Source organism: Mustelus asterias, chromosome 9 (genome assembly GCF_964213995.1).
Source record: "Mustelus asterias chromosome 9, sMusAst1.hap1.1, whole genome shotgun sequence".
NCBI lineage: Eukaryota > Metazoa > Chordata > Chondrichthyes > Carcharhiniformes > Triakidae > Mustelus > Mustelus asterias.
Genome location: NC_135809.1, coordinates 116,748,732 through 116,776,058, shown reverse-complemented (window position 1 = coordinate 116,776,058; position 27,327 = coordinate 116,748,732). Strand labels below are relative to the sequence as shown.

Sequence of the window (27,327 nt, the reverse complement as noted above, 5' to 3'; positions counted from 1 at the left end):
CCAATTTTCTTCTTTTGAAAATTTGGCAAATCTTATAGTAATTTTTTCTGGTCACAGTCCACATACTTCCAGATATTTTGAAACTAAGTTTAAAGTTTATTTATTAGTGTCACAAGTAGGCTTACATTAACACTGCAATGAAGCTACTGTGAAAATCCCTAGTTGCTACACTCTGGCGTTTATGTTTACAACTTATCGCAGTGGGATTTGAACTAACAACCATTCTGTTGCTCGGCTGCCATACTGTAACATGCTTCCACCTTTTCCAACATGGTATAAGGGACTGGTCTTGCTCAGTAGTACTTCAGCGTGGCTTTGGGGTCTATGCATAACTTAGCTTGGAACCCCTTTATTTTATCCAGTTCTTCTTGGAAAACCTTGGGATAGGGCGGCACGGTGGCACAGTGGTTAGCACGGCTGCCTCACAGTGTCAGCGACCTGGGTTCGATTCTTGGCTTGGGTCAGTGTCTGTGTGGAGTTTGCACATTCTCCCTGCGTCTGCGTGGGTTTCCTCTGGGTGCTCTGGTTTCCTCCCGCAGTCCGAAAGACGTGCTGGTTAGTTGCATTGGCCATGCTAAATTCTTCCTCAGTGTACTCGAATAGGTGTGGCAACTAGGGGTTTTCACAGTAACTTCACTACAGTGGGAATGTATGTCTACTTGTGACTACTGAATAAACTTTATCTTCAGATCACAATAGCAATGTTTAAGAGGAATCTTGACAGATACATGAATAGGCGGGGAAAAGAAGGATATGGACCGTGTCGAGGCAAAAGATCTCTAGTTTGATTGTGTCGTTTATGGTCACAGCGCATAAACAATTAACCACTCACAGGATCTTCAAAAAAACTGTTGCAGTTAAACAAGGAGAGGGAAAAGCGGGGAGCCATCCCACCCATCCACACCTCAGCGTGACAATATCATTAAAAGGATGAGTGCTAAACAACTGAATTTTTCAGCCCATATCCGTATTACTTCCTGCACAGGTTTCTCTGCGAAAGAACCCATTGTTCACCTTGCAGCCTGCAAGCTTCTCGTCACGTCCAGTGAAAGTAGAGCCCAGTGTTGAGAACAATGAAGAAGTATCTGTCGTGCACTCTGACTATAGGAGGGCCAGTGATCAGCTCTTTCTCATGTGCCTCAGTGCAATACGAAATTCAGCCATGAATGTTTTAGCCTCCTCGTAATCAAGTTCAGGAATTTAAAGCTGCAGAACACAGTGTAACAGCACATTACAAGCGAAAACAAGTGGCTATCTTCTAGAGAGCCATATTCTCGGCCGCAACTTAAGTAATTAATTAATTACAGGTTCGGAATATGCTTACCTTTGAGATACAAGAAGCCTGCAGCTTATTCTGTCATTTATGCCAATGCTTTTTTTCTGCCAGCATTAATTAAAGCAAAGTAGCCTGGAGGGAATCAACACCAAATGTTCCCAATCATTGCAAAATGTATTTTTTAAAATTCATTTATAGAGTCATCGATTCATAGAGCAATACAGCACTGCAACAGGCCCTTCGGCCCAACCAGTCCATGCCAATCCTGGTGCCTTCCCAGCTAGTCCCTATTGCCCGCGTTTGGCCCATATCCCTCTAATCCTTTCCCATCCATGTACTTATCCAAATGCTTTTTAGAATGTTGCTATTGTACCTGCCTCAACCACTATCTCTGGCAGCTCATTCCATACACAAACCCCACTCTGCGTGAAGAACTTGCCCCTTGGGTCCCTTTAAAAACCTGTCCCCTCTCACCTTAAATCTGTGGCCTCTAGTTTTCAATTCCCCTTCCCTGGGAAAAAGACTATGTGAGTTCATCCTATCTATGCCCCTCATGATTTTATACACCTCAAGCCCACTAGTCCTGACAACATCCTCATAAATCTTCTTTGCACTCTTTCCACTTTATCAGTGTTTTTCCTATAGCAAGGTGACCAAAGATGTACATAATACTCCAAGCCCGGCCTCACCAACGACTTATACAACTGTAGCGTATACTCCTATACTCAGTGCCCTGACTGAGGAATGCCAGTGTGGGACATCCATACCAGCCAACATCCTGGTAAACCTTTTCTGTATTCCCTCCAAAACCTCCATGTCCTTCTGGTAGTGTGGTGACCAGAAGTGGACACAGTATTCCAAATATGGCCTAATCAATATTTTATATAACGGTAACATAACTTGCCAACTTCTAAACTCGATGCCTCGGCCAATGAAGGCAAGCCATATGCTTTCTTCACCACCTTTTCCACCTGTGCTGCCACTTTTAAGGATCAGTGGACCTACACGCCCAGATCTCTCTGAGTGTCTATGTTCCTGATGGTTCTGCCATTTATTTTATAGTTCCCACCTGAATTGGATCTACCAAAATGCATCACCTTGCATTTGTCTGGATTAAATTCCATCTGCCATTTCTCTGCCCAATTTTCCAGCCTATCTATATCCTGCTGTATTCTCTGACAATCTTCATCATTATCCGCAACTCCAGCAATTTTAGTTTCATCCCAAACTTGCTAATCAGACCACCTATGTTTTCTTCCAAGTCATTTATATATATTATAAACAACAGAGGTCCCAGCACTGATCCCTGCGGAACACCACTAGTTACAGACCTCCATTCAGAAAAACACCCTTCCACCTTTACCCTCTGTCTTCTATGGCCAAGCCAGTTCTGAATCCATCTAGCTAGTTCACCCTTGATTCCATGTGATTTAACCTTTTGCACCAGCCTGCCATGAGGGACCTTGTCAAATGCTTTAGTAAAGTCCATGTAGACATCATCCACGGCCATTCCCTCGTCAATCATTTTTGTCACCTCCTCAAAACACTCAATCAAATTCGTGAGACGTGACCTCCCTCGTACAAAACCATGCTGTCTCTCGCTAATAAGACCATTCAGTTCCAAAAGTGTATAGATCCTAGCCCTAAGAATCTTGTCCAACAATTTCATTATCATTGATATCAAACTCATTGGCCTATAATTACCCAGGTTTTCCCTGCTATCCTTTTTAAATAACAGGACAGCACTGGCTATCCTCCAATCCTCTGGAGCCTCACCTGTAGCCAACGAGGAAACAAACATTTCTGTTAGAGGCCCAGCAATTTCCTCTCTTGTCTCCCTTAGTAATCTGGGACAGATGCCATCTGACCCCGGGGATTTGTCTACCTTATTGCTTTTTAATACACCTAACACTTCCTCCCTCGTAACTTGTTCTAGAGGGTTTACATATCCCTCTGAGACATCGTCAATCAACGTGTCCCTCTCCTTTGTGAATACCGATGCAAAGTACTTATTAAGGATCTCACTCACTTGCTATGGTTCGACGCATAATTTCCATTCTCTGTCCTTGACTGGACCAATTCTTTCTCCAGCTATCCTCTTGTTCCTAATATATGTATGAAATGCCTTGGGACTCTCCTTAATCCTGCCTGCCAAGGACATTTTGTGACTCCTTTTTGTCCTCCCAACTCCCTGTTTGAGTTCTTTTCTCCTTTCCCTGTATTCTTCAAATGCTTCACCTGTTTTTACCTGGTCTGACCTACATGTGACTCCAGAGCCACAGCAATGTGGTTGACTCTTAACTGCCCTCTGAAATGGCCAAGCAAGCCACTATCAATCAAGGACAACTAGGGATGGGCAATAAATACTGTAAGAAGTTTAACAACACCAGGTTAAAGTCCAACAGGTTTATTTGGTAGCAAAAGTCACACAAGCTTTCGGAGCTCTTAGCCCCTTCTTCAGGTGAGTGGGAATTCTGTTCACAAACAGAGCTTATAAAGACACAGACTCAATTTACATGAATAATGGTTGGAATGCGAATACTTACAACTAATCAAGTCTTTAAGAAACGAAACAATGTGAGTGGAGAGAGCATCAAGACAGGCTAAAAAGATGTGTATTGTCTCCAGACAAGACAGCCAGTGAAACTCTGCAGGTCCACGCAACTGTGGGAGTTACAAATAGTGTGACATGAACCCAATATCCCGGTTGAGGCCGTCCAGATCCTAGCCCTAAGACGGCCTCAACCGTTTGGAGAGGGTGCAGAGGAGGTTTACCAGGATGTTGCCTGGTATGGAGGGGAGATCCTATGAGGAGAGGCTGAGGGATTTGGGATTGTTTTCGCTGGAAAGGCGGCGGCTAAGAGGGGATCTTATTGAAACATATAAGATGATTAGAGGTTTAGATAGGGTGGATAGTGATAGCCTTTTTCCTCTGATGGAGAAATCCAGCACGAGGGGGCATGGCTTTAAATTGAGGGGGGGTAGTTATAGAACCGATGTCAGGGGTAGGTTCTTTACCCAGAGGGTGGTGAGGGATTGGAATGCCCTGCCAGCATCAGTTGTAAATGCGCCTAGTTTGGGGGCGTTTAAGAGATCCGTAGATAGGTTCATGGACGAAAAGAAATTGGTTTAGGTTGGAGGGTCACAGTTTTTTTTTTAACTGGTCGGTGCAACATCGTGGGCCGAAGGGCCTGTTCTGCGCTGTAATGTTCTATGTTCTATGTTCTATAACTTCAACACTATGTGCACTCTCTCCTTTCCTTCTCCCCTATGTACTCTATGAACACTATGCTTTGCCTGTATCACACACAAGAAACAATACTTTACACTGTGTCCTATAAATGTGACAATAATAAGTCAAATCAAATCAAAATCTTCAGATGTTACTGGCTGATTTGCATATAATTTAGGGAATGCACCTTTAGCCTTACCATTATTTTCACAGTATAATCTAGGGCATTAGAATAGGCTTGTTCAACAATGTAGGCTTGAAGGTACTTTGTAAAGGAGGAGAATGAGGTGGAGGGACAAAGGGGCTTTGGGAGGGACCTCTGGAGTTTGGAGCCCAAGTGGCTGGAAGTGAGGCCTTAAATGATGGTGCAACTGAAGTGGACTGAGACTGTTTGCATGATTTGCACTGTCTATTCAGCAATTAGCCTTCCACCTACTAACTTAATTAGCCAGTGAAATGATAGGATCACTGTACATTTTGAAGCACATTCCAATTATTTCCAGGAGCGACATAGACTTAGCACCAGATTTTGCAGTAGTAACGATGGTGAGATTGTCAGCATTTACAGCCGTTATTCCACTGAAGCTTACTGAAACTTGAGGAGTCTGCACAAGTGCAGAATAATGCAGCAATCCAAAATTTGCTCTAAGTGACTCAATTCCTCCAAAGGTTGTGCTTAGTGATTCCCCCAGACTGCTCCAAGTAATCAGTGAATTGATGAAAACATCTGCTTTTACTCTCACTGCAAAAACCCCTGAAAACGTTACACCTTGTTTATAAGGTGTAACTGGGTATTTAATGGCACACTAACTTCATAATTATGGCTAAACACCCTCACTGGTCCTGAAAAACCCTAGACTTGTGGGAAATGTCAAATTGCTCCATCTTGGTAAAGAAAAATCCATTGTATTTTTCAAATAATATCTACTTTTAAAGTTTGTTTATCATATATTAGAATCATAGAATCCCTACAGTGCAGAAGGAGACCATTCAGCCCAACGAGCCCATACTGGCAACAATCCCATCCAGGCCCTTTCCCCATAACCCCACGTATTTACCCTGCTTATCCCCCTGACACTAAGGGGCAATTTAGCATGGTCAATCCACCTAACCTGCACATCCAACATAGTGGAGTCAGACACTTTAGGAACATTTAAGTGGTTATTGGATAGGCACATGGAGCACACCAGGATGATAGGGAGTGGGATAGCCTGATCTTGGTTTCAGATAAAGCTCGGCACAACATCGTGGGCCGAAGGGCCTGTTCTGTGCTGTACTGTTCTATGTTCTATGATCTTTGGACTGTGGGTGGAAACTGGAGCAGACACGGGGAGAACGTGCAAACTACACACAGTCACCCGAGGCCGCAATTGAACCAGGGCCCCTGGTGCTGTGAGGCAGCAGTGCCAACCACTGTGCCACACACAAAGCAAGGTTTGGCACACTGTGCCTATGCCTTAATATGGAATCATAACCATTTATTGCACCATTTAAAAATGTAAATTAAAAGCGAAGGCATTCAGTGCTCTTTAATTTTCTGCTTTGTTGTCGGTGAGAATATCTCACAACGATTGGTTGTTCGCCAATCTTGCTGACACCATGACGGTGACAAAGCTGGAATTCCCCTTGACTTGGCGCCAGATTGGGAAGATGTTGGGAAGAATGGAAATCCATCTCCAGATCTTTGTGTGCTGCTTTCTTCGAGGTCAGCACTGAGCACTCTTGCTTCACGGTTGAGTGCAGAAACTAGGCTATTAAAAAAAAACTAATTTAATCAGCTTTCTTTTGTATTGAAATCAGTCAGTAGTATCCGAACACCAGAAATACCATCAGACACCTTTAGAGGGCCCTATGTACCTGTGTGCTTTCAGTTGCCAAAGAGGTAATCACGATCGAGTCCAGTACCATGAATATTACCGATTTTTAAAGGATCTGCAACATGGGAATTTTACATGAAGCAGCATAGATGCAGGCCATTCGGCCCAACAGATGCAAGCTAGTGTTTATGCTCCACATGGGCCTCCTACTGCATCCCACCCTCCCAACATGTCCTCCTTTTTTTTTTGTGCCACCTGCACTTACTTAGCTTCCCCTGAAACGCAAAAGTTGCTCATCGCCACCGTGCGATGGCAAGTTCCACATTTAAACGACACCAAAGACGAACGCGCAAAGGTCCAATTTTGAGATTTGCCCCAACAGTAACTTATTACTGATCCCTGGCCTCCCGTAGTGGGGGGGGTGGGAGTCGGGGCTATTGGGCGTCGGGCAGGCTCAGGCACCCACTTTCCACAGATGGTCTTTATCGGGATTGGGCAGCTTTCGTGGTATTTTTTGTCTTATTTGGTGGCACTCACAAATGGTTAGACTCTTCAAAGGCAGAAGGGCAGAGATCAGAGAGAATTCGGACTTATGCCCGCATGTGTGTGACGTTGTTTGTGTGCACATGGGGGGGGGGGGTCACCAGGAGTCCTGAACCGTTGTGTGGTCCCGACCTGATTCAAAATCAGTCGACAATTTATCCGAAAATGACAAATGAATGCCAATAGTAACTCGTTGAACCAGGATTGGGGGGTGTGGGGGTGGGGGGGGGGGGGGGGGGTGGGAGTGTTGCAGGGGGCATCCAATTCCTATAGGCTCCACACAAAACACAATCACCTCAAAAGGTTTGCAGCTTGCCAGTTAAAGAAACTCTGGTTAAGCTGTTGAGTACCAGGTAGAAAATGAAGCTTGTTCCATGCTCTCGGTGTCCTGACTGTGATGTGGAGATGCCGGCGTTGGACTGGGGTGGGCACACTAAGAAGTCTCACAACACCAGGTTAAAGTCCCAACAGGTTTATTTGGCTGTCAGCAATGGCTGTTCAGGTAGCTGTCTCGCATCCGAGTTGGAGCGGTGGGGATCTGTTGCACCCTAGAGAGCTGAGCACAAAAATCTAGGCTGAGGTATGAATGCTGAGCGAGTGCGGCACTGTTTGAGGTCCTGTCTTCAGGCTGAGGTGACAAACCGAGGCCTTGTCTGCCCTCTTGTGGTCAGCATAAAAGATCCTTGGCACTATTCTGCAGTAGAAGATGGGGAATTCTCCCCAGGGACCTGGCTAATATTTATCCAGTAAGAAGTTTAACAACACCAGGTTAAAGTCCAACAGGTTTATTTGGTAGCAAAAATAAACCTGTTGGACTTTAACCTGGTGTGGTTAAACTTCTTACTGTGTTTACCCCAGTCCAATGCCGGCATCTCCACTTCATAATATTTATCCCTCAGTCATTATCACTAAAAACAGATCATCAAGGTCATTATCATATTTTTGTTTGCTCTATCCAAATTGTTTACCACGTTTCCCGACATTACAACAATTAAATGCAAAGGTAATTAAAGTTTATTTATTAGTCGCAAGTAGGCTTACATTAACATCACAATGAAGTTACTGTGCAAATCCCCTAGTCACCACACTCCAGCGCCTGTTCGGGTACACTGAGGGAGAATTTAACATGGCCAATGCACCTAACCAGCACGTCTTTTGGACTGTGGGAGGAAACCGGAGCACCTGAAGGAAACCCATGCAGACACGGGGAGGACATGCAAACTCCAGACAGTGACCCAAGCCGGGAATCGAACCTGGGTCCCTGGTGCTGTGAGGCAGCAATGCCACCGTGCCACCCATCTTCATTGGCAATAAACCACTTTAGGACAGTAAGCTTTCTCACAACATCAGGTTAAAGTCCAACAAGTTTATTTGGAATCACGAGCTTTTGGAGCATTGCTCCTTCATCAGGTGTGTGGAGGTAGGTTCACAAACACGGCATATATAGGCAAAGATACAATTGCAAGGTAATTACAGATTGGAATGTGAAAAATGGTAATCTGTAATCAACAACAATCCCACCCAGACCCTATCCCCATAACCCGTGTATTTACCCTGCTAGTCCCCCTGTCACTAAGGGGGGAAATTTTCTCATTCTGCCCGCCATGGGAATCGTAGCAGGAGGGGGAGGCGGGAGGCAGGCCTCGGGTGGGATTTTCCGGTTTTGGGGCGAGCTTGACTGGAAAATCCCGCCCAAAGTGCCAATTCAGCACGGCCAATCAACCTAACTCGCACATCTTTAGGGTGTGGGAGGAAACTGGAGCGTCCGGAGGAAACCCACGCAGACACAGGGAGAATGTGCAAACCATACAGACAGTGACCTGAGGCCAGAATTGAATCCGGGTCCCTGGAGTTGTGAGGCAGTAGTGCTAACCACTGTGCCACCATGCCGCCCAGTGCAGTGTGCAGATCTTAAACCACAAGCAGCTTGGAGGAATCAATCTGGCATCAGGAAGTGTCAGAAGATGAGTTGCAGATTATGGCACTCAACTTTCCCGTATTAATTCACTTTGTGTTTTTTGCCTCGAGGATTTCCTTAAAGCTACACCTCATGTCAATGCCGTCCCTGTAAAAGATTTGTGAATTATTTCAGCTGAATAATAAGGGATGTTGCATATTTTCAATGCCAACCTGATGAAATGTATTCTAGGATTCTGTGGGAGGCAAGGGATGAGATTGCAGAGCCTTTGGCTTTGATCTTTGGGTCCTCGCTGTCCACGGGGATGGTGCCAGAGGACTGGAGAATGGCGAATGTTGTTCCTCTGTTTAAGAAAGGGAATAGAAATGACCCTGGTAATTATAGACCGGTTAGTCTTACTTCGGTGGTTGGTAAATTGATGGAAAGGGTCCTTAGGGATGGGATTTACGACCATTTAGAAAGATGCGGATTAATCCGAGATAGTCAGCACGGATTCGTGAAGGGCAAGTCGTGCCTCACAAATTTGATAGAATTTTTTGAGGAGGTAACTAAGTGTGTTGATGAAGGTAGGGCAGTTGATGTCATATACATGGATTTTAGTAAGGCGTTTGATAAGGTCCCCCATGGTCGGCTTATGATGAAAGTGAGGAGGTGTGGGATAGAGGGAATGTTGGCCGATTGGATAGGTAACTGGCTGTCTGACCGAAGACAGAGGGTGGTGGTCGATGGAAAATTTTCGGATTGGAGGCAGGTTGCTAGCGGTGTGCCGCAGGGATCAGTGCTTGGTCCTCTGCTCTTTGTGATTTTTATTAATGACTTAGAGGAGGGGGCTGAAGGGTGGATCAGTAAATTTGCTGATGACACCAAGATTGGTGGAGTAGTGGATGAGGTGGAGGGCTGTTGTAGGCTGCAAAGAGACATAGATAGGATGCAAAGCTGGGCTGAAAAATGGCAAATGGAGTTTAACCCTGATAAATGTGAGGTGATTCATTTTGGTAGGACAAATTTAAATGTGGATTACAGGGTCAAAGGTAGGGTTCTGAAGACTGTGGAGGAACAGAGAGATCTTGGGGTCCATATCCACAGATCTCTAAAGGTTGCCAGTCAAGTGGATAGAGCTGTGAAGAAGGCCTATAGTGTGTTAGCTTTTATTAACAGGGGGTTGGAATTTAAGAGCCGTGGGGTTATGCTGCAACTGTACAGGACCTTGGTGAGACCACATTTGGAATATTGTGTGCAGTTCTGGTCACCTCACTATAAGAAGGATGTGGAAGCGCTGGAAAGAGTGCAGAGGAGATTTACCAGGATGCTGCCTGGTTTGGAGGGTAGGTCATATGAGGAAAGGTTGAGGGAGCTAGGGCTGTTCTCTCTGGAGCGGAGGAGGCTGAGGGGAGACTTAATAGAGGTGTATAAAATGATGAAGGGGATAGATAGAGTGAACGTTCAAAGACTATTTCCTCGGGTGGATGGAGCTATTACAAGGGGGCATAACTATAGGGTTCGTGGTGGGAGATACAGGACGGATATCAGAGGTAGGTTCTTTACGCAGAGAGTGGTTGGGGTGTGGAATGGACTGCCTGCAGTGATAGTGGAGTCAGACACTTTAGAAACATTTAAGCGGTTATTGGATAGGCACATGGAGCACACCAGGATGATAGGGAGTGGGATAGCTTGATCTTGGTTTCAGATAAAGCTCGGCACAACATCGTGGGCCGAAGGGCCTGTTCTGTGCTGTACTGTTCTATGTTCTATGTTCTATGTTCTAGTTCAAAACACATCTGCAAAATACAAACAAAGTCTGAATACAAAACCAGAAAGCAGTTGTGTTCTTGTATCTGTTTGATTGGACCCTCTTTCTGCTCTACTACAAGGACCTTTCCAGTTCTTAAACTAGAAAGAGTGCAGAAAAGATTTACTAGGATGCTACCGGGACTTGATGGTTTGAGTTATAAAGAGAGGCTGGATAGGCTAGGACTTTTTCCCTGCAATGTAGGAGGCTTATAGAGGTCTGTAAAATAATGAGGGGCATAGATCAGTTAGATAGCCAACATCTTTTCCCAAAGGTAGGGGAGTCTAAAACTAGAGGGCCTAGGTTTAAGGTGAGAGGGGGCCGAGATACAAAAGGGTCCAGAGGGGCAATATTTTCACACAGAGGATGGTGAGTGTCTGGAACAAACTGCCCCCACCCCACAGTCCCAACCCTCTCCCCCCACCCCGCAGTCCTGACTTCCCGCCCCCCACCTCCCTCCCACAGTCCCTACCTCACCCCTGCAATCCTGACCGCCCCCCCACACCGCCCCCACCAGCAGGCTGACCCTCTCCCCACCCCGATGGCCAGCCCCAATCGCTGGCCTCCCTCCCTCCCACACCGATCCCTATACAGAGAGGCAGCAGCAACCCCCGCCCCCACCGATTGGCCCATCAGGCCCCATTCCATTGGCCCCGCCCCCTTGGCACTGCCCGAAGCCTGATGGGCAGTGCCAAGGTGATCCCTGGGCATTGGCTCTTTGCCCCTTGGGCAGTGCTGGGGGCCCAGGCTGGTACTGCCAGGGTGCCAATGCCTAGGGGCCTGTCCCTCCACTGGGGGGGGACCTGATCTCACCCCCTTCACTCCAGCGGGGTCGGGCCACTAGTTCCCCATTACTGAGGAGCTACTGTAATCCCTGCTGGACTGAACCACTCTGACGGGGTGGGGGAGGGGATGTTAGCGTGCCTGGAGACATCAGTCCTGGGCCCGCTAATGAAATTTAAATGACCATTTAAATGGTCTTGGCACCTCCCCGCCGATTTCCAGCACAGAGCAGATGCTGCCAGAAATCTGGTGCTGGGAGATGTTATCAGGGCAGGAACACATCACAAACCCCGTGAATCAGCCAACACGAGAATCTCCTGGCCTGCTGCGCTAAAAGTTATCGCTGCGGGATGGGAGAATCGTGGCCTGGAAGTTTCTGGTGATGAATTCACAGAGACAGTAGTTTCTGGCTTTGAGATCTCTATTTGAGATGAAATTAAGCTCCTGTAGTGAAAATCTGGCATGGTCCTGCAAATTAAAAGGCAAAAGAATAGCCCCACTTCTTTGCCTGCTGATGAATTCTGGGCAAGATACTCTCTTTGCTGGTCAGGATTTCTTCCCTCTGACATCTCGTTGTCTCCCAGACTTACTGACTTGCTGCTCTCAAGATGTGCCTTAATAAATCATAAGCTGGTTTCTGTCAGATGACCATAGTATTGATGTTCCTATTATCTACAGAAATGGTCCCTGATGACATTAGCATAGTAAGAAGTCTCACAACACCAGGTTAAAGTCCAGCAGGTTTATTTGGTAGCAAATACCATAAGCTTTCGGAGCACTGCTCCTTCGTCAGATGGACACATCATGACATTAGCATTGACAGACAGTGAGGTTTGAATCTCAGCCATTTGTACTTTCTTTTGTAATGAGTTTTGAGGTTGAGGGTGGAGTCGGGGGCGAGAATAGGAGTCAGGGTGGGTGACCCCAGGAGTAGTTAGGGGCCAGAGGCGGGCCTAGCACAGGTTGGGCGACTCAGGTGCAAGACTTCACGGTAGCACAGTGGTTAGCATTGCTGCTTCATAGTGCCAGGGACCCGGGTTCGACTCCTGGCTTGGGTCACTGTCTGTGTGGAGTTTGCACGCTCTCCCCGTGTCTGCGTGGGTTTCCTCCGGGTGCTCTGGTTTCCTCCCACAGTCTGAAAGACATGCTGGTTAGGTACATTGTACATGCTAAATTCTCCCACAGTTTATCCGAACAGGCGCTGGAGTGTGGCGACTAGGGGATTTTCACACTAACTTCATTGCAGTGTTAATGTAAGCCTACTTATGACACGAATAAATAAACTTTTAACTTTAAAGAATGTATACACATATCAGGTAGGTGCTCATAGAGGAGATGTGAATGAGCACTGTGATGCACAGACAGTGAAGAGATTTATCCCTCCATATATATCAGGCTAGCATGAGATCACATTGGCGTTGCATTTGGCGAGGGCGAAGAATTCAATGGAGATGGCCTGGATTGGGGTGGATCAGTCTGGCTGAGACACATCCAACGCGTGGAATGGATGGTCATAGAGACTGTCGAGGTGCCCGTTCCTATCTGTTGGTGAGGGTGAATCAACAGGTGATGAAGGTGGTTCTGAAATCACCTTGGCACTCGGTGGTAATGGTGGAGGTCATGATGCCAGTTCACAGAGAGACTCTCTGTGGTGGTGAAAATCTATTATATTCTCTCACACTCACTCGCACACTCTGTCACACTCACACACACACTCTATCACACTCACTCACACACTGTCACACTCACACACACACTCTGTCACACACACACACTCTATCACACTCACTCGCGCACTCTGTCACACTCACTCGCACACTCTATCACACTCACACACACACTCTATCACACTCACTCACACTCTGTCACACTCACACACACACACTCTATCACACTCACTCACACACTCTGTCACACTCACACACACAATCTGTCACACTCACACACACTCTATCACACTCACTCGCACACTATCACACTCACTCGCACACTCTATCACACTCACACACTATCACACTCACTCGCACACTCTCACTCACTCACACACTCTGTCACACTCACTCACACTATCACACTCACACACACACTCTATCACACTCACTCGCACACTCTCACACTCACTCACACACTGTCACACTCACTCACTCACTATCATGCTCACACACACACTCTATCACACTCACTCGCACACTCTGTCACACTCACACATACACTCTGTCACACTCACACACACACTCTGTCACACTCACACACTCTATCACACTCACTCGCACACTCTATCACACTCACTCGCACACTCTCACACTCGCACACTCTATCACACTCACACACACACTCGGTCACACTCACTTGCACACTCTATCACACTCACTCGCACACTCTGTCACACTCACTCGTGCACTTTATCACACTCACTTTCACACTCCATCACACACACACATACTCTAAGGTACTTGCCCAGCCTCCCACAATAAAAGTAGATGCAGGGTTTTCGACTTTGCCCTTTTTGCACAAGCACTAACAATCTGTGAAATATACCCCCTGGGGCAGGAGAGTGGATTCACATCAGCTTCTCTAATATTGCAGCCAGTTCCTCGGGAGATCTGCAAACATCAAAACCTCCTTCGAATCAGCAGTTTCTCTGCCAAGCAAGCATTAATCTTAAGACACCTCCAGTGTATGAGTAATTTATAAACAGCTCTATTGATATAGCCTGCAAAGCATAATCAGTAGAATGGTAACCATGGCTGTCTTTTAATTTCAGAATCGAACAAAAGACTGCGGCTGCAGCAAAAACAGTGGTTGCAGAAACAGAAGGTTCTATTTGATCTTGATACAATGAAGCACAAGATGCGTCTCCTTCAAGGTAATGAAGCAGAGAAAGGTGTTCCTGTTCAGCCATGTTGCATTTTTTGTCACCTGTGTCCCATTCACTGATACGATTGGCAATTCGATGGCGGGACCCCCACTTTTCAGATATGAAATGGATGCCTCAGCACCCAATTTGGCAGTAGCATTCATGATCTGAACATTATCGTGATCTGAACATTATCGTTCATGATAGTTCAAGTTTATTTATTAGTCACAAGTACAGTAAGTAGTCTCACAACACCAGGTTAAAGTCCAACAGGTTTATTTGGTAGCACATGCTTTCGGAGCGTTGCCCCTTCATCAGGTGAGTGAAGAGTTTGGTTCACAAACAGGGTAGATATAGACACAAACTCAATTACAAGATAATGGTTGGAATGCGAGTCTTAACAGGTAATCAAGTCTTTACAGGTGCAGACAATGTGAGTGGAGAGAGGGTTAAGCACAGGTTAAAGAGATGCGTATTGTCTCCAGCCGGGACTGTTAGTGAGATTTTGCAAAACCCAGGCAAGTCGTGGGGGTTACAGATAGTGTGACATGAACCCGAGATCCTGGTTGAGGCCGTCCTCATGTGTGCGGAACTTGGCTATCAGTTTCTGCTCAGCGATTCTACGTTGTCGTGTGTCGTGAAGGCCAGCTTGGAGAATGCTTACCTGAAGATCAGAGGCTGAATGCCCGTGACTGCTGAAGTGTTCCCCAACAGGAGGAGAACACTCCTGCCTGGTGATTGTCGAGCGGTGTCCATTCATTCGTTGTTGTAGCGTCTGCATGATCTCGTCAATGTACCATGCCTCGGGATATCCTTTCCTGCAACGTATCAGGTAGACAATGTTCATAGAAACCCTACAGTGCAGAAGGAGGCTATTCGGCCCATCGAGTCTGAACCGACCACAATCCCACCCAGGCCCTACTCCCATATCCCTACATATTTACCTACTAATCCCTCCAACCTATGCATCTCAGGACACTAAGGGCAATTTTTTGCATGGCCAATCGACCTAACCCGCACATCTTTGGACTGTGGGAGGAAACCGGAGCACCCGGAGGAAACCCACGCAGACACGAGGAGAATGTGCAAACTCCACACAGACAGTGACCCAAGCCGGGAATCGAACCCAGGTCCCTGGAGCTGTGAAGCAGCAGTGCTAACCACTGTGCTACCGCGCCGCCCCAGTGAAGGAGTGTGCACAGTCAGGACCTGAAACAAGAGTTAGGCGTTTTGCCTATGCTGGGAGTGGGCCATGATACCTCTTTGAGGTCCCCTATGCAAAGTCAGGTTACCCTGCTCAAAGCCACTCCCCATGACGCTTTCCCACTTTCAAGCTTTTTTGCTTCATTTGAATCCGGGGTGAATAGGTCATCCGAGAAAGACTTGGAGGGTGATGTTCCACCATTGCTTTTCACAGGGAGGCGAGTGGGATCCATGGGCCCAGCCAATATGGTGCCCACAAAGAGTCCAATTCAGCCAGTGGTGGTGGCAGGGGGTTGGACAGAGCCTTCACCAGAGGAGGTGAAACTGATGGAAGATGTGCAAAGCATGGAGGTAGGTGGCACTTCATTGCATCTCTCCAACTTTAAAACACAAAGGGCCAGATTTTAGCATCACGTTGCGCCCGTTTTCGGTGTGAAAACTTGGTAAAATCAGGCATGAGGCGAGTAGTGTGATCCGTGTCCACCTCCGTGCCGGTTCCTCCTTTACCAAGGCCTGAAAATGGCCGCGATCAGGACCACGCCCGAAACGGGCACGACAGGCATGCATTGGCATGCATTTAAATTGACTCAATGGGCTGCACGCCCAATTTTACCGGCACATCCCCCTTTACCACCGCGTTCACCCATCCGGAATCGGTGCGAAACAGACATACTCCACAAAAGTCCGATTCGGGTGCTCCATTAGTGAGGGTTCGTGAGGAGGTAAGTGCATAGCGACCGACAGCTCTCGGCTGCTTTCTGGGGTCCTTTCGTTGCAGCCATTTTCTTTCTCGGGTCAGTGGGGGCTCTGTGGGTAATTGGGGGGTTGTTGCTCAGCAGGGTGTCGGATTTGCAGCACTGATCTCGGGTCTTGTGGATGCTGCTGGGTCCTAGTGCACTCAGCATTCTGCCAGCTGAAGGATGTGCACAAAGCCCTTGAAAATTGCACAGCTGTAGCCTCTCAACTATTCAAGGAGCTGCGATTCTGGGGAGCATGCGGCTGGGGGAATGGGGGGTCCACTGCCACTCTGCCTAAGATCGGTGGGGGGAAAGGGGGGGGGAGGGCCCTGCAATCAGTCTGCGTGGCAGAGGGGGTGGTGATATAAGGCAGTCAGGAATGTTGTGGGGGTGGGGCAATGTCCGTGGGGGCCAGGAGGAGGTATTATCCAGCCCGGGAGGGATGTGGCAGGGGAGCAGCATTCTATCATTTTTTTCTGCGCATGCGCAGTTGGAGGCGTTGATCGGAGCTGCTGGGTTTCGGGCGTGTTATGCCCTGTCCACAGGTTTCTTCAGCGTAATTCAGAATCGCTGATATTTTTTCAGGCAGAGTGTGTATGGGGGCGTCTGAGAACGGGTCTAAAAGTCAGATCTGAAACACTTCCAGTTTCAAGTCCGCCCAGCACTTAGAATCAAAATGGTGAAATGGGGCCCAAAGGCCGTGCTGATGCATTCAGGAGTGGTTTTATTCAAGTTTTAAAATTCATTTATGGCATCGTTGGCTGGCCAGCATTTGTTGCCCATCCCTAGTTGCCTTTGAAGGGCAGTTGAGAGTCAACCACATGTGACTCTGGAGTCACATTTAGCCCAGACCAGATAAGGATGGCAGATTTCCTTTCCTAAAGGACATTAGTGAATCAGATGGGTTTTTCGGACAATCGACAATGGTTTCATGGTCATCAGTAGATTCTTAATTCCAGATATTTTTATGGAATTTAAATTTCACCATCTGCTGTGACGGGATTCGAACCCCGGGTCCCCAGAACATTAGTTGAGTTTCTGGATTAATAGTCTAGCGATAATATCACTGGACCATTGCCTCCCCTGTTTGACTTGGTTGGTTTTGAGTCAGAGGGTTACAGGTTCAAACCACACTCCAAAACTCAAGTATGCATCTAGACTTACATTCCAAAGGAAGGCTGTATTGTCAGTAGTAGATTGTTCTTGAGATGAGATATTAATTCGCCAAAGATCCCTAGACAGCACCTTCCAAACCCATGGCTAATTCCATCAAGAAGGACAAGGGCAGTAGATACATGGAACACCACCACCTGCAAGTTCCCCTCCAAGCCACTCATCATCCTGACTTGGAAATATATCACCGTTCCTTCACAGTCGCTGGGTCAAAATCCTGGAATTCCCTCCCTAACGGCATTGTGGGTCAACATGGACTGCAGAGATTCAAGAAGGCAGCTCACCATCACCGTCTCAAAGGCAACTAGGGATGGGCAATAAATGCTGGCCAGCCAGCAACGCCCATTCCCCACGAATGAATAAAAAAAATTTAAAATGGGCCTGGTGGCCTGTTTGATTCCCTAAATTTGAAGGAGAGATGGGAATCCTCATGGTGCCCTGAGCAACATTATTCCCTCACCAAACGGCGCAAAGAAAAAGACCAGCTGGTTATTCAATTCATTGCTGTTTGTGGAATCTTGCTGTGCATTTGGCTACATTGCAATAACAGTACGCCAAACGTTTGGGCCAGTTAGAGTTATTCTGCCAGGATTTTGTTATGTGAAGGCAAACCTTTTTCCCCCCACCATCAAATAAAGCGCACTTACGAGCAGTGATAAAACCTTCTTAAATAACAGAAAGTTATGAGGATTACAAAAGAGAGATAAAGTTCAGCCAGAAATCTTCCCAGCCTCAGTATGATGTGCAAATTCCCTTATTTTTGATGATTGGTTACTGAGCAGTTAAGATCACAGCCCATTAATTTTCATGGATGAGGGTTCAGATGTAGCCCACACTAATGGAATGATGGTCTCCTCTCTCTGAAGTGACTGTGGAGATCTGAAATTAAGTGGGTCTGAGCAGCCAGAAAGTGCAGATAATTCAATACAACTGTGAGTAAATTGGCAGACTCAAACAGAGAGGCCATAAAGGGAAAGGGAAGTGGAAAATGTCACATTGGTGCAGCACTAAGTGCTTTTCTAAGTATGCGATTGGATCCATTGTGAGATAGTGGAGAGGAAACATTATATCTAGGCTCCACTCTACCTGATCTCAAGTGCTCGATGCTTACAATGGATCGCATAAAGGTAGCAAATTGTTTAATTCCCCGCTATCCTGATAACTCTTGCACTCATTGCAACCAAGCATGGCAATGTTAGGCGAATCATTGTTCTCTCGTATTTGTCCAACATAATTTTTATTTTCAAATACAGAAGTAAGCCACAAGGAAGCACTGATAGCAATAATCCACCATTTTAACATAGTTAATGACCCTTTTAATTCAAGTTACAAGCAAAGGCGAGTCACAAGAATGTGGTTACCCACCAATGGTCATTTCTACACTCTGATCCGTGTCCTGAGCTCATCAGAAGATGCTGTACAACTTGCCTTTTGTCTCTGTGCCATAGCGATGAGGACTATCCAGTCTATCTGTGTCCAAAGTTCTTGGTTCAGACATTGCGATGAGATGCTGCCTGCTTTATCCTCAGCCGTTGTATGCATGTACACTTTATGTGGCACTGACTCTCCTCCTAACCTATCAATAACTGTATCCCTTAGATGCACCTATCAGAAGTCCAAGCTGTGCTAATGAAAGAAAGCCCTTCAATTCACAGCAAGTTGGCCTCCAGTCAAAGGCCTCTCTACAGTCAACCAAATGTCAAGAGGGTTCTGGCATATCTGAATGGTGACTTCCCAGACCAAGGAACCTATGCCTGGGGTAAAACTATTCAAGAGGTAAGCAGTTGGTGAAAGAGCATCTTTGCTTCCCATTGGCAACTGTGTCCACTCAGCTATTGCTGTTACTGATCCAGCAGTACCAACCACAGCACAAAAGTAAATACATTTTCCCCTCCCAATGCCACTGGAAATATCTCATGTTCTATTACAAGATACCCAGTGAGAAAATTAGCTGGAACTGTGTATGTGTGATGGGATCACAACACACACTAGATGTGACTTCACATGACCCGCTTATTGAAATCATTGGTACATGTTGCCTGTGGGGGCTGGTTGAGGTGGGGAGTGGATGTGCCCTGGTTCATGACTTGTTAACTCTAGACTTGACAATTATAAACCACTCCTGGCTTGTCATCTATGCTCTTGCCTCTGTAAACTTGAGGTAATCTAAAATTCTGCTGCCCACGTCTGAACTCACACGAAGTTCCGTTTACTTATTACCCCTGTGCTCACTGGCTTACATTGGTTCCTGGTCAAGCAATGTCTTGACTTTAAGAATTTGCATCCTTGTTTTCAAATGTTTCCATGGCCTCATCCTTCCCTATCTCACATCTCCTCCAACTCCACAACCCTGCAAGGTGTCTGCGCCACTCTATGTTTGGCCTCTTGAGCATCCCGGATTTTAATCTCTCCACCATTCATCTTCAGTTGCTGAGGCTGTAAACTCTGGATGTCCCTCCCTATACCTCTCTACTTCCCTTCCTTCCTTTCTTCTTTTAAGACACTCCTTAAAACCTACCTCTTTGACCAAGTTCTTTGTCATTTGACCCAATATCTGCCTACGTAGCTCAGTATCTTATTTTGTTTTAGAATGTCCTGTAAGTTACCAGGGGATGTTTTATTCCATTGATGGCGCTATATAAATAAGATATTGTTATTGCAATAAGTGGGATATCTGATGTGCCACCAACTCTCACAGGGCTGCATTTAATGAGATGGCGCAACTTAATAGAATGTGTCCACCAGGGCTGTGAACAGAGATAAAAGATGCCATAATTCCAGATCACGGAGGGAGAGGATTGCTTTGCAGTACATTTGTTGGCTCGTGTCAACCACAAATTGTTGTATGTCAACCTCCTCACACAACCTTACAATCCCTTCAAAATGTTATCTGCATACCCATGCCTGAGGCAGGATCTAGTCTGAAGCTGCAACCTGGCCGAAACCCTTGAGTGTGATGCATTCTAAGGACTTCAACACATCAAAATGTTGGAACCCAACCTAGCTGCGTAATACATGAGCACCCAGAAACTCACAAAGGGAACATATCTGCCTCTACATATCATCCTTCAACCTTGAAATCTCTCATTCCAAACCTACACCCATTATTAACTTTATCTTCACTTGCTACCTTTTTCAGTGATTCCATCTCCAGCTATAGGCCTTGACCCGAAGTTCTGCAATTTCCTCCCTTAACCTCTCCGTCTCTGTACCTCTTCTTCTTTAAGATGCTCAAAATGTTTCCTTATTTGGTGCACTGTCAAATTTTATTTGATTACATTTCTATGAAGCCCGTTGGACCCCTTGGGACATTTGAGTTTATTGTTCTTGTAAGGGCCACTGACAAGGTCAGCATTTATTGCCCATCCCTTGTTGCCCTGACAAGGTGTCACAGGGCTAAAGTCGTACTAAGCACTTTAAATCAATTATACAAATCCCATCGCCTTTAAGAGCTTGTTGTTCAGTGATATCCTTTGTCCACATTCAAAGTGAGCTTTAGGGACCAAATGGGCAATCCTGCAAGGCAGGGGAATTTTAACCGGTGTTAATTTGAATATTGTTGCAATTATTCTGGGGTTGTAATCATGCCAAATCCTGAGAAACACTCTAGCCCGTAAGGTGTAGCCCACTGGATAATTGCTGCCATTTATAGCACCTTTAATGTAACAACATATTCCAAGGTGCTGCAGAGGAATGTAATCAAACAAAATTTGACACAAAAATACAAGGATAGGTGATCAAAAACTTGGTAAAGCACTTAGGTTTTTAGCAGTGCCTTTAAAGGAGGGGGTTGAGATGGAGAGGTGAAGAGGTTTATGGAAGGGATTCTGGAGCATGCAGCCAGCTGAAGGTGGCTGCAAAGAAACCCTTAGCACAATTTGAAGAAGAGCAAGGGAGTTCTACGCTCCTTCAAACAACACCTAAAACAGATGATCCGAACCTTCATTGTGGAAACTTACATTTATATAACGCTTTTCAGGACCGTAGGATGTCCCAAAGTGCTTTATGGCCCAATGAAGTACTTTTTGAAGTTAAGTCATGGTTGTACTGTCGGAAATGCGAGGGCCAATTTCTGCACAGCAAGCTCTCACAAACAGTAATGTGATAACTACCAGATAATTTGTTAGCTGTGATGTTGACTGAGGGATAAATATAGGCTATGGCGCCAGGCAGAACACCTTTGCTCTTCTTCTGATAGTGCCGTGGGATCATTTATCAGCCTAACATCTCAGCTGAAGAGCGGCATCACCGACAGTGCAGCATTCCCTCAGTACTACACTGGGAGTGTTGGCCTACATTCTTTGTAGTCAAGGCCTGGAATGGGACTTGGGTCCGCACCGTCAGGGCCACCCAATGAGACACAGCTGGAAGAAAATGCAGGTTCTTTTGTTCTTCACTATTGTCCTGTGGAACTTTCTCCTGGAGAACTATAAAAATAGGGAAAGTAAAACAGAGGGAGCTTCCTTCTGATTTGTGTTTATCACATTTGAAAAGTTGTGAATAAAACCCAGTCCATCACGCAAACCAGCCTTCTATCCATTGACTATCTTCCCGCTGCCTCGCAAAAGCAGCCAGCATAATCAAAGACCCCATGCACCCGGACATACTGGCTGGTATTTTACGACCTCGCTCGGGCGAGGCTTGTTAAATCCCGTCCAAGGCCAACAGAGAATTCCGTTCTGTGAGCCATGCCCGCCCTGATTCCGGGGTGGGCGTGGCGGTAAAATTCCGGCCACTCTCTTCCACCTTCTTCCATTGGGAAACGTCTGATACAAAAATCTGAAATCACGTTCCAACCAACTAAAGAATAGCTTCTTCCCTGCTGCCATCAGACTTTTGAATGGACCTAACTGATATTAAGTTGATCTTTCTCTACACTCTAGGTATGACTGTAACACTACATTCTGTACTCTCTCCTTTCCTTCTCTATGAATGGTATGCTTTGTCTATATAGTGCGCAAAAACAATATTTTTCACTGTATCCCAATAAATGTTACAATAATAAACTCAGATCAAATATATTTTTTCATGTTTGGGTGTTATAAAAATTGTTCTGTTTCCTGGCTTTAGCTGCTGGAAAGCTGCACAGCTCGACTTAAGCTGAGATGCACGGCTAAGACACTCTTCAGCCCTGACGGAGAGCAGATCACCTCGTGGGAAAGAATTGAGCGAGACATGTTGGTGTGCGTCTCTCTGGGCGAGCCTTTCATGACTAGCACAGGTTGGTACTGTCTTCTTGACACCCCCCCACCCCCCCCCACCCCCCCACACCCCCCTCGAGTGAATACCAGAGAGCAGATAAAAAGTGCTGACATGCGTAAGTGCCCCTTGGATTAATGGGCTTCATCAGCCTGGGCAGGGAGTATGAAGCCTCTTTCATGTTGTCTGGTGCACTAATTAACAGCCCATGTGCACACATTCAAACTTGAAGGGCTTAATGAATCAGCCAAATGACATGACCCGACATGTAATTGCTATTTTTTTTGTTGTAATGCGCTTTTATTCCAATCGATTCATGTTTACAATAGGGCAAAAACCGACGGAAATGAAAATTGAGGCTTTTTCTACAATGGTCGATTTGCAATGCCAGTTCGAACAAGGTGGGATGGCAAGTTTAAAGTCGGACTCAGTTTTCGGAGTTTAAGGGCCGGTTCCACACCCCTAGTCGGTGCAATGGTCACACTTGGTGGCTATGTGTGGGCATTACTGAGGGAGTGCTGCACTGTTGGAGGTACCATCCTTTGGATGTGACATGAAACTGAGGCACTGCCTACCCTCTTAGTTGAGCGTGAAATATCCCGTGGCACTAATTCAAGGAAGAACAGGGGAGTTATCCTTGGTGTTCAGGCTAATATTTATCTCTCAATCAGCATCATTAAAGACAGATTACCCAGGCATTATCACGTTGCTGTCTGTAGGAGCTTCACAAGCACAAATAGGCTGCCATATTTCCTGCATTGCAATAGTGACTGCACTTCAGATGTATTCTATTGGCTGCTAAGAGTTTTGGGATGAACTGTGATCATAAAAGATGCTAGACAAGTCTTTTCTTATGGTGCCTTTCATGAACTTTCATGATGTAGGATTAAATAATCTCTTTTAGGCACTTGTTGCAGGGTCACTGTTGGTAATAACTCCCCTCCTTTTCTTCAAACAATGCCATGGGATCTTTTGCATGCACCTTAGATAACGGACAGGGTCACGGTCTAAAATTCCATCTTAAGGGCAACACATCCAATAGTATCACACTCCCTTTGTAATTGTCCAAATGACGCTTAAACATTGGCTATACCCTCACAATGTATCACTCCACACTTATTGCGAACACCATGTCCCACTGAATCAGCCCTCAATCTTAGAATTAACCTTAAGTATTTGATGCTTTTCAGCATTATGCAGAAAGCATTAATTATTTTCAATTTTCTTATCCTTGCCTCTCCTCTTCTCTTCCCTCCCTCCCCTTGCCCTGTCACCTTCACTTTTCTCTCTTCCCCTTCACCCACTTTCTCCATGTCTTCTCTTCCTTTCTCCCTTTCTCCACTACCATTCCCCTTCTTTGTTCCTCTCAAGTCTCCTTCACCTTTCTCTCCACCTCTCTTCTCCTCTACTCTCCTGTCTCTTCCACTTTCCTTTCCTGTTTCTTCCACTTTCCTCCCCTGTCTCCTCCTTTTTCCTCCTCTCCCCTCCTATGTTTTCTCCTCTCTTCATTTCCCTTTCCCCATCACCTCTTCTCTGTTCCTCTATCCTCTTCTCTCTCCTCACCTATCCTCTCCTCCCCTCTCCCCACTCTCCCCTCCAAATGTTGAACAGAATTTGCTTTACTAAGTAACTAGAACAAGTGGAGCTTGTTCAAGGAACAAATACTGCGTGTCCTTGATAGGTATGTCCCTGTCAGGCAGGGAGGAAATGGCCGAGTGAGGGAACCATGGTTCACAAAAGAAGCTGAATGTCTTGTCAAGACGAAGAAGGAAGCGTATGTAAGGATGAGAAAACAAGGTTCAGTTGGTCCATTGAGGGTTACAAGTTAGCAAGGAATGAGCTGAAAAAGGGCTTAGGAGAGCTAGGAAGGGGCATGAGAAGTCCTTGGCAGGTCGGATCAAGGAAAACCCCAAGGCCTTTTACTCTTATGTGAGGAATAAAAGAACGACCAGGGTGAGGTTAGGACCGGGGGGGGGTCAAGGACAGTAGTGGGAACTTGTGCATGGAGTCAGAAGAGATAGGAGAGGCGATGAATGAATACTTTTCTTCAGTGTTCACCAAGGAGAGGGACCATGTTTTTGAGGATGAGAGTGTGATACAGGCTGATAGGCTGGAGGAGGCAGATGTTCTGAGGGAAGATGTATTAGCAATTTTGAAAAACCTGAAGGTCGATAAGTCCCCTGGGCCAGATGAGATATATCCTAGGATTCTTTGGGAGGCAAGGGATGAGATTGCACAGCCTTTGGCTTTGATCTTTGGGGCCTCACTGTCCACGGGGATAATGCCAGAGGACTGGAGACTGGCGAATGTTGTTCCTCTGTTCAAGAAAGGAAATAGAATGACCCTGGTAATTATAGGCCGGTTCGTCTTACTTCGGTGGTCGGCAAGTTAATGGAAAAGGTCCTGAGGGATAGGATTTACGACCATTTAGAAAGATACAGCTTAATCCGGGATAGTCAACACAGATTCGTGAAGGGTAAGTCTTGCCTCATAAATTTGATTGAATTTTTTGAGGAGGTAACTAAGTGTGTCGATGAAGGTAGAGCAGTTGATGTCATATACATGGATTTTAGTAAGGTGTTTGATAAGGTCCCCCATGGTCGGCTCATGAAGAAAGTAAGGAGGTGTGGGATAGAGGGAAATTTGGCCGATTGGATAAGTAACTGGCTGTCTGATCGAAGACAGAGGGTGGTGATGGATGGAAAATTTTCAGACTGGTGACCAGTTACCAGCGGTGTACCACAAGGATCAGTGCTGCGTCCTCTGCTATTTGTGATTTTTATAAATGACTTGGAGGAGGGGGCTGAAGGGTGGATCAGTAAATTTGCAGATGACACCAAGAATGGTGGAGTAGTGGATGAGGTGGAGGGCTGTTGTAGGCTGCAAAGAGACATTGATAGGATGCAGAGCTGGGCCGAAAAATGGCAGATGGAGTTTAACCCTGATAAGTGCGAGGTGATTCATTTTGGTAGGACAAATTTGAATGTGGATTACAGGGTCAAAGGTAGGGTTCTGAGGAATGTGGAGGAACAGAGAGATCTTGGGGTTCATATCCACAGATCTCCGAAGGTTGCCACTCAAGTGGATAGAGCCGTGAAGAAGCCTATAGTGTGTTAGCTTTTATTAACAGGGGGTTTGAGTTTAAGAGCCGTGGGGTTATGCTGCAACTGTACAGGACCTTGGTGAGACCACATTTGGAATATTGTGTGCAGTTCTGTTCACCTCACTATAAGAAGGAAGTGGAAGCACTGGAAAGAGTGCAAAGGAGATTTACCAGGATGCTGCCTGGTTTGGAGGGTAGGTCTTATGAGGAAAGGTTGAGGGAGCTAGGGCTTTTCTCTTTAGAGCGGAGGAGGTTGAGAGGCGACTTAATAGAGGTTTATAAGATGAGGGGGATAGATAGAGTGGACGTTCAGAGACTATTTCCTCAGGTGGATGTAGCTGTTACTAGGGAGCATAACTATAAGGTTCGTGGTGGAAGATATAGGAGGAATGTACGAGGTAGGTTCTTTACACAGAGAGTGGTTGGGTTGTGGAATGGACTGCCTGCTGTGATAGTGGAGTCGGACACTTTAGGAACTTTCAAGCGGTTATTGGATAGGCACATGGAGCACACTAGAATGATAGGGAGTGGGATAGCTTGATCTTGGTTTCGAAAAAGGTTCGGCACAACATCGTGGGCCGAAGGGCCTGTACTGTGCTGTACTGTTCTATGTTCGCTGTTCTATGTAGACTCTCACAACAGTTATATTCTGTCTAATCGCAAGGGTAGAATCTGAAGTGCAACAATTATTGTTTTAACATTATCATCTTCAAAAATGACACAAGGTTCCTTTGAATTCGATCTCATCACATATAATTAACTCTTCATTATTATGCGAGCTGACTAAAAACAGAATTTCTAAAGAGAAACTGTTTCCAATGGGCGAACGCTCAATAATCAGCAGGCCATAATCAGTGATTGGCAAGATAACCTGAGGCAACATTAAGAAATGCTTCCTCACACAATGAATGATAAGGATTTTCAGTGTACTGCATGGATATATATTCAACTGTAATCATCAAAGGGATTTGGATGAATATTTGAAGGAGAAAAAGTTCTTAGGCATATGGGGAAAAAGCTGGCTGTGCGACCAAGTGAATTGTTTTTATGGCACTGTGGTTAGCACTGCTGCCTCACAGTGCCAAGGACCCAGGTTCGATCCCCGGCTTGGGTCACTGTCTGTGCCAACTCGCCACATTCTCCCCATGTCTGTTTCCTCCGGGTGCTCCGGTTTCCTCCCACAGCCCAAAAGACATGTTGGTTAGGTGCATTGGCCATGCCAAATTCTCCCTCAGTGCACCCAAACAGGCACCGGAATGTGGCGCCTAGGTATATAAAATACTCAACGGGATTGATGAAGTAAATGTTAACCAAATGTTCCCCCTTCTAGAACAGTCTAGGATAAGAGGTCATAGTTATAGAGTAAGAGGGAGGAGATTCAAGACAGAGATAAGGAGGACTTACTTCTCACAGAGGGTTGTGAATCTATGGAACTCACTGCCCCAGAGTGCAGTGGGTGCAGAATCAATCAATGGATTCAAGAAAGAGATAGATAAATATTTGATCAAAAGTGGGATAAAGGGCTCTGGGGAAAAGGCAGGAAAGATGGATATCAGCCATGATCATATAGATTGTCGGAGCAGGCTCCAAGGACTGAATTGCCTACTCTCGCTTCTAATTCCTATGTTCCTAGGGGATTTTCATCGTAACTTCATTGCAGAGTTAATGTAAGCCTACTTGTGACACTAATAAATAAA

At 46.0% G+C, this 27,327-nt stretch overlaps 1 protein-coding gene across 1 annotated transcript in view; it reads left to right on the top strand.

Annotated features, from left to right (window-relative positions):
- Positions 1-27,327, top strand: part of LOC144499280 (doublecortin domain-containing protein 1-like) — a 420,979-nt gene that overhangs the window by 368,804 nt on the left and 24,848 nt on the right. The window contains exons 28-31 of the mRNA XM_078221394.1: positions 14,123-14,224; positions 15,633-15,769; positions 18,928-19,104; positions 22,399-22,549. Of these exons, the coding sequence (XP_078077520.1) occupies positions 14,123-14,224; positions 15,633-15,769; positions 18,928-19,104; positions 22,399-22,549 (567 nt within the window). The remainder of the gene's footprint in view (positions 1-14,122; positions 14,225-15,632; positions 15,770-18,927; positions 19,105-22,398; positions 22,550-27,327) is intronic.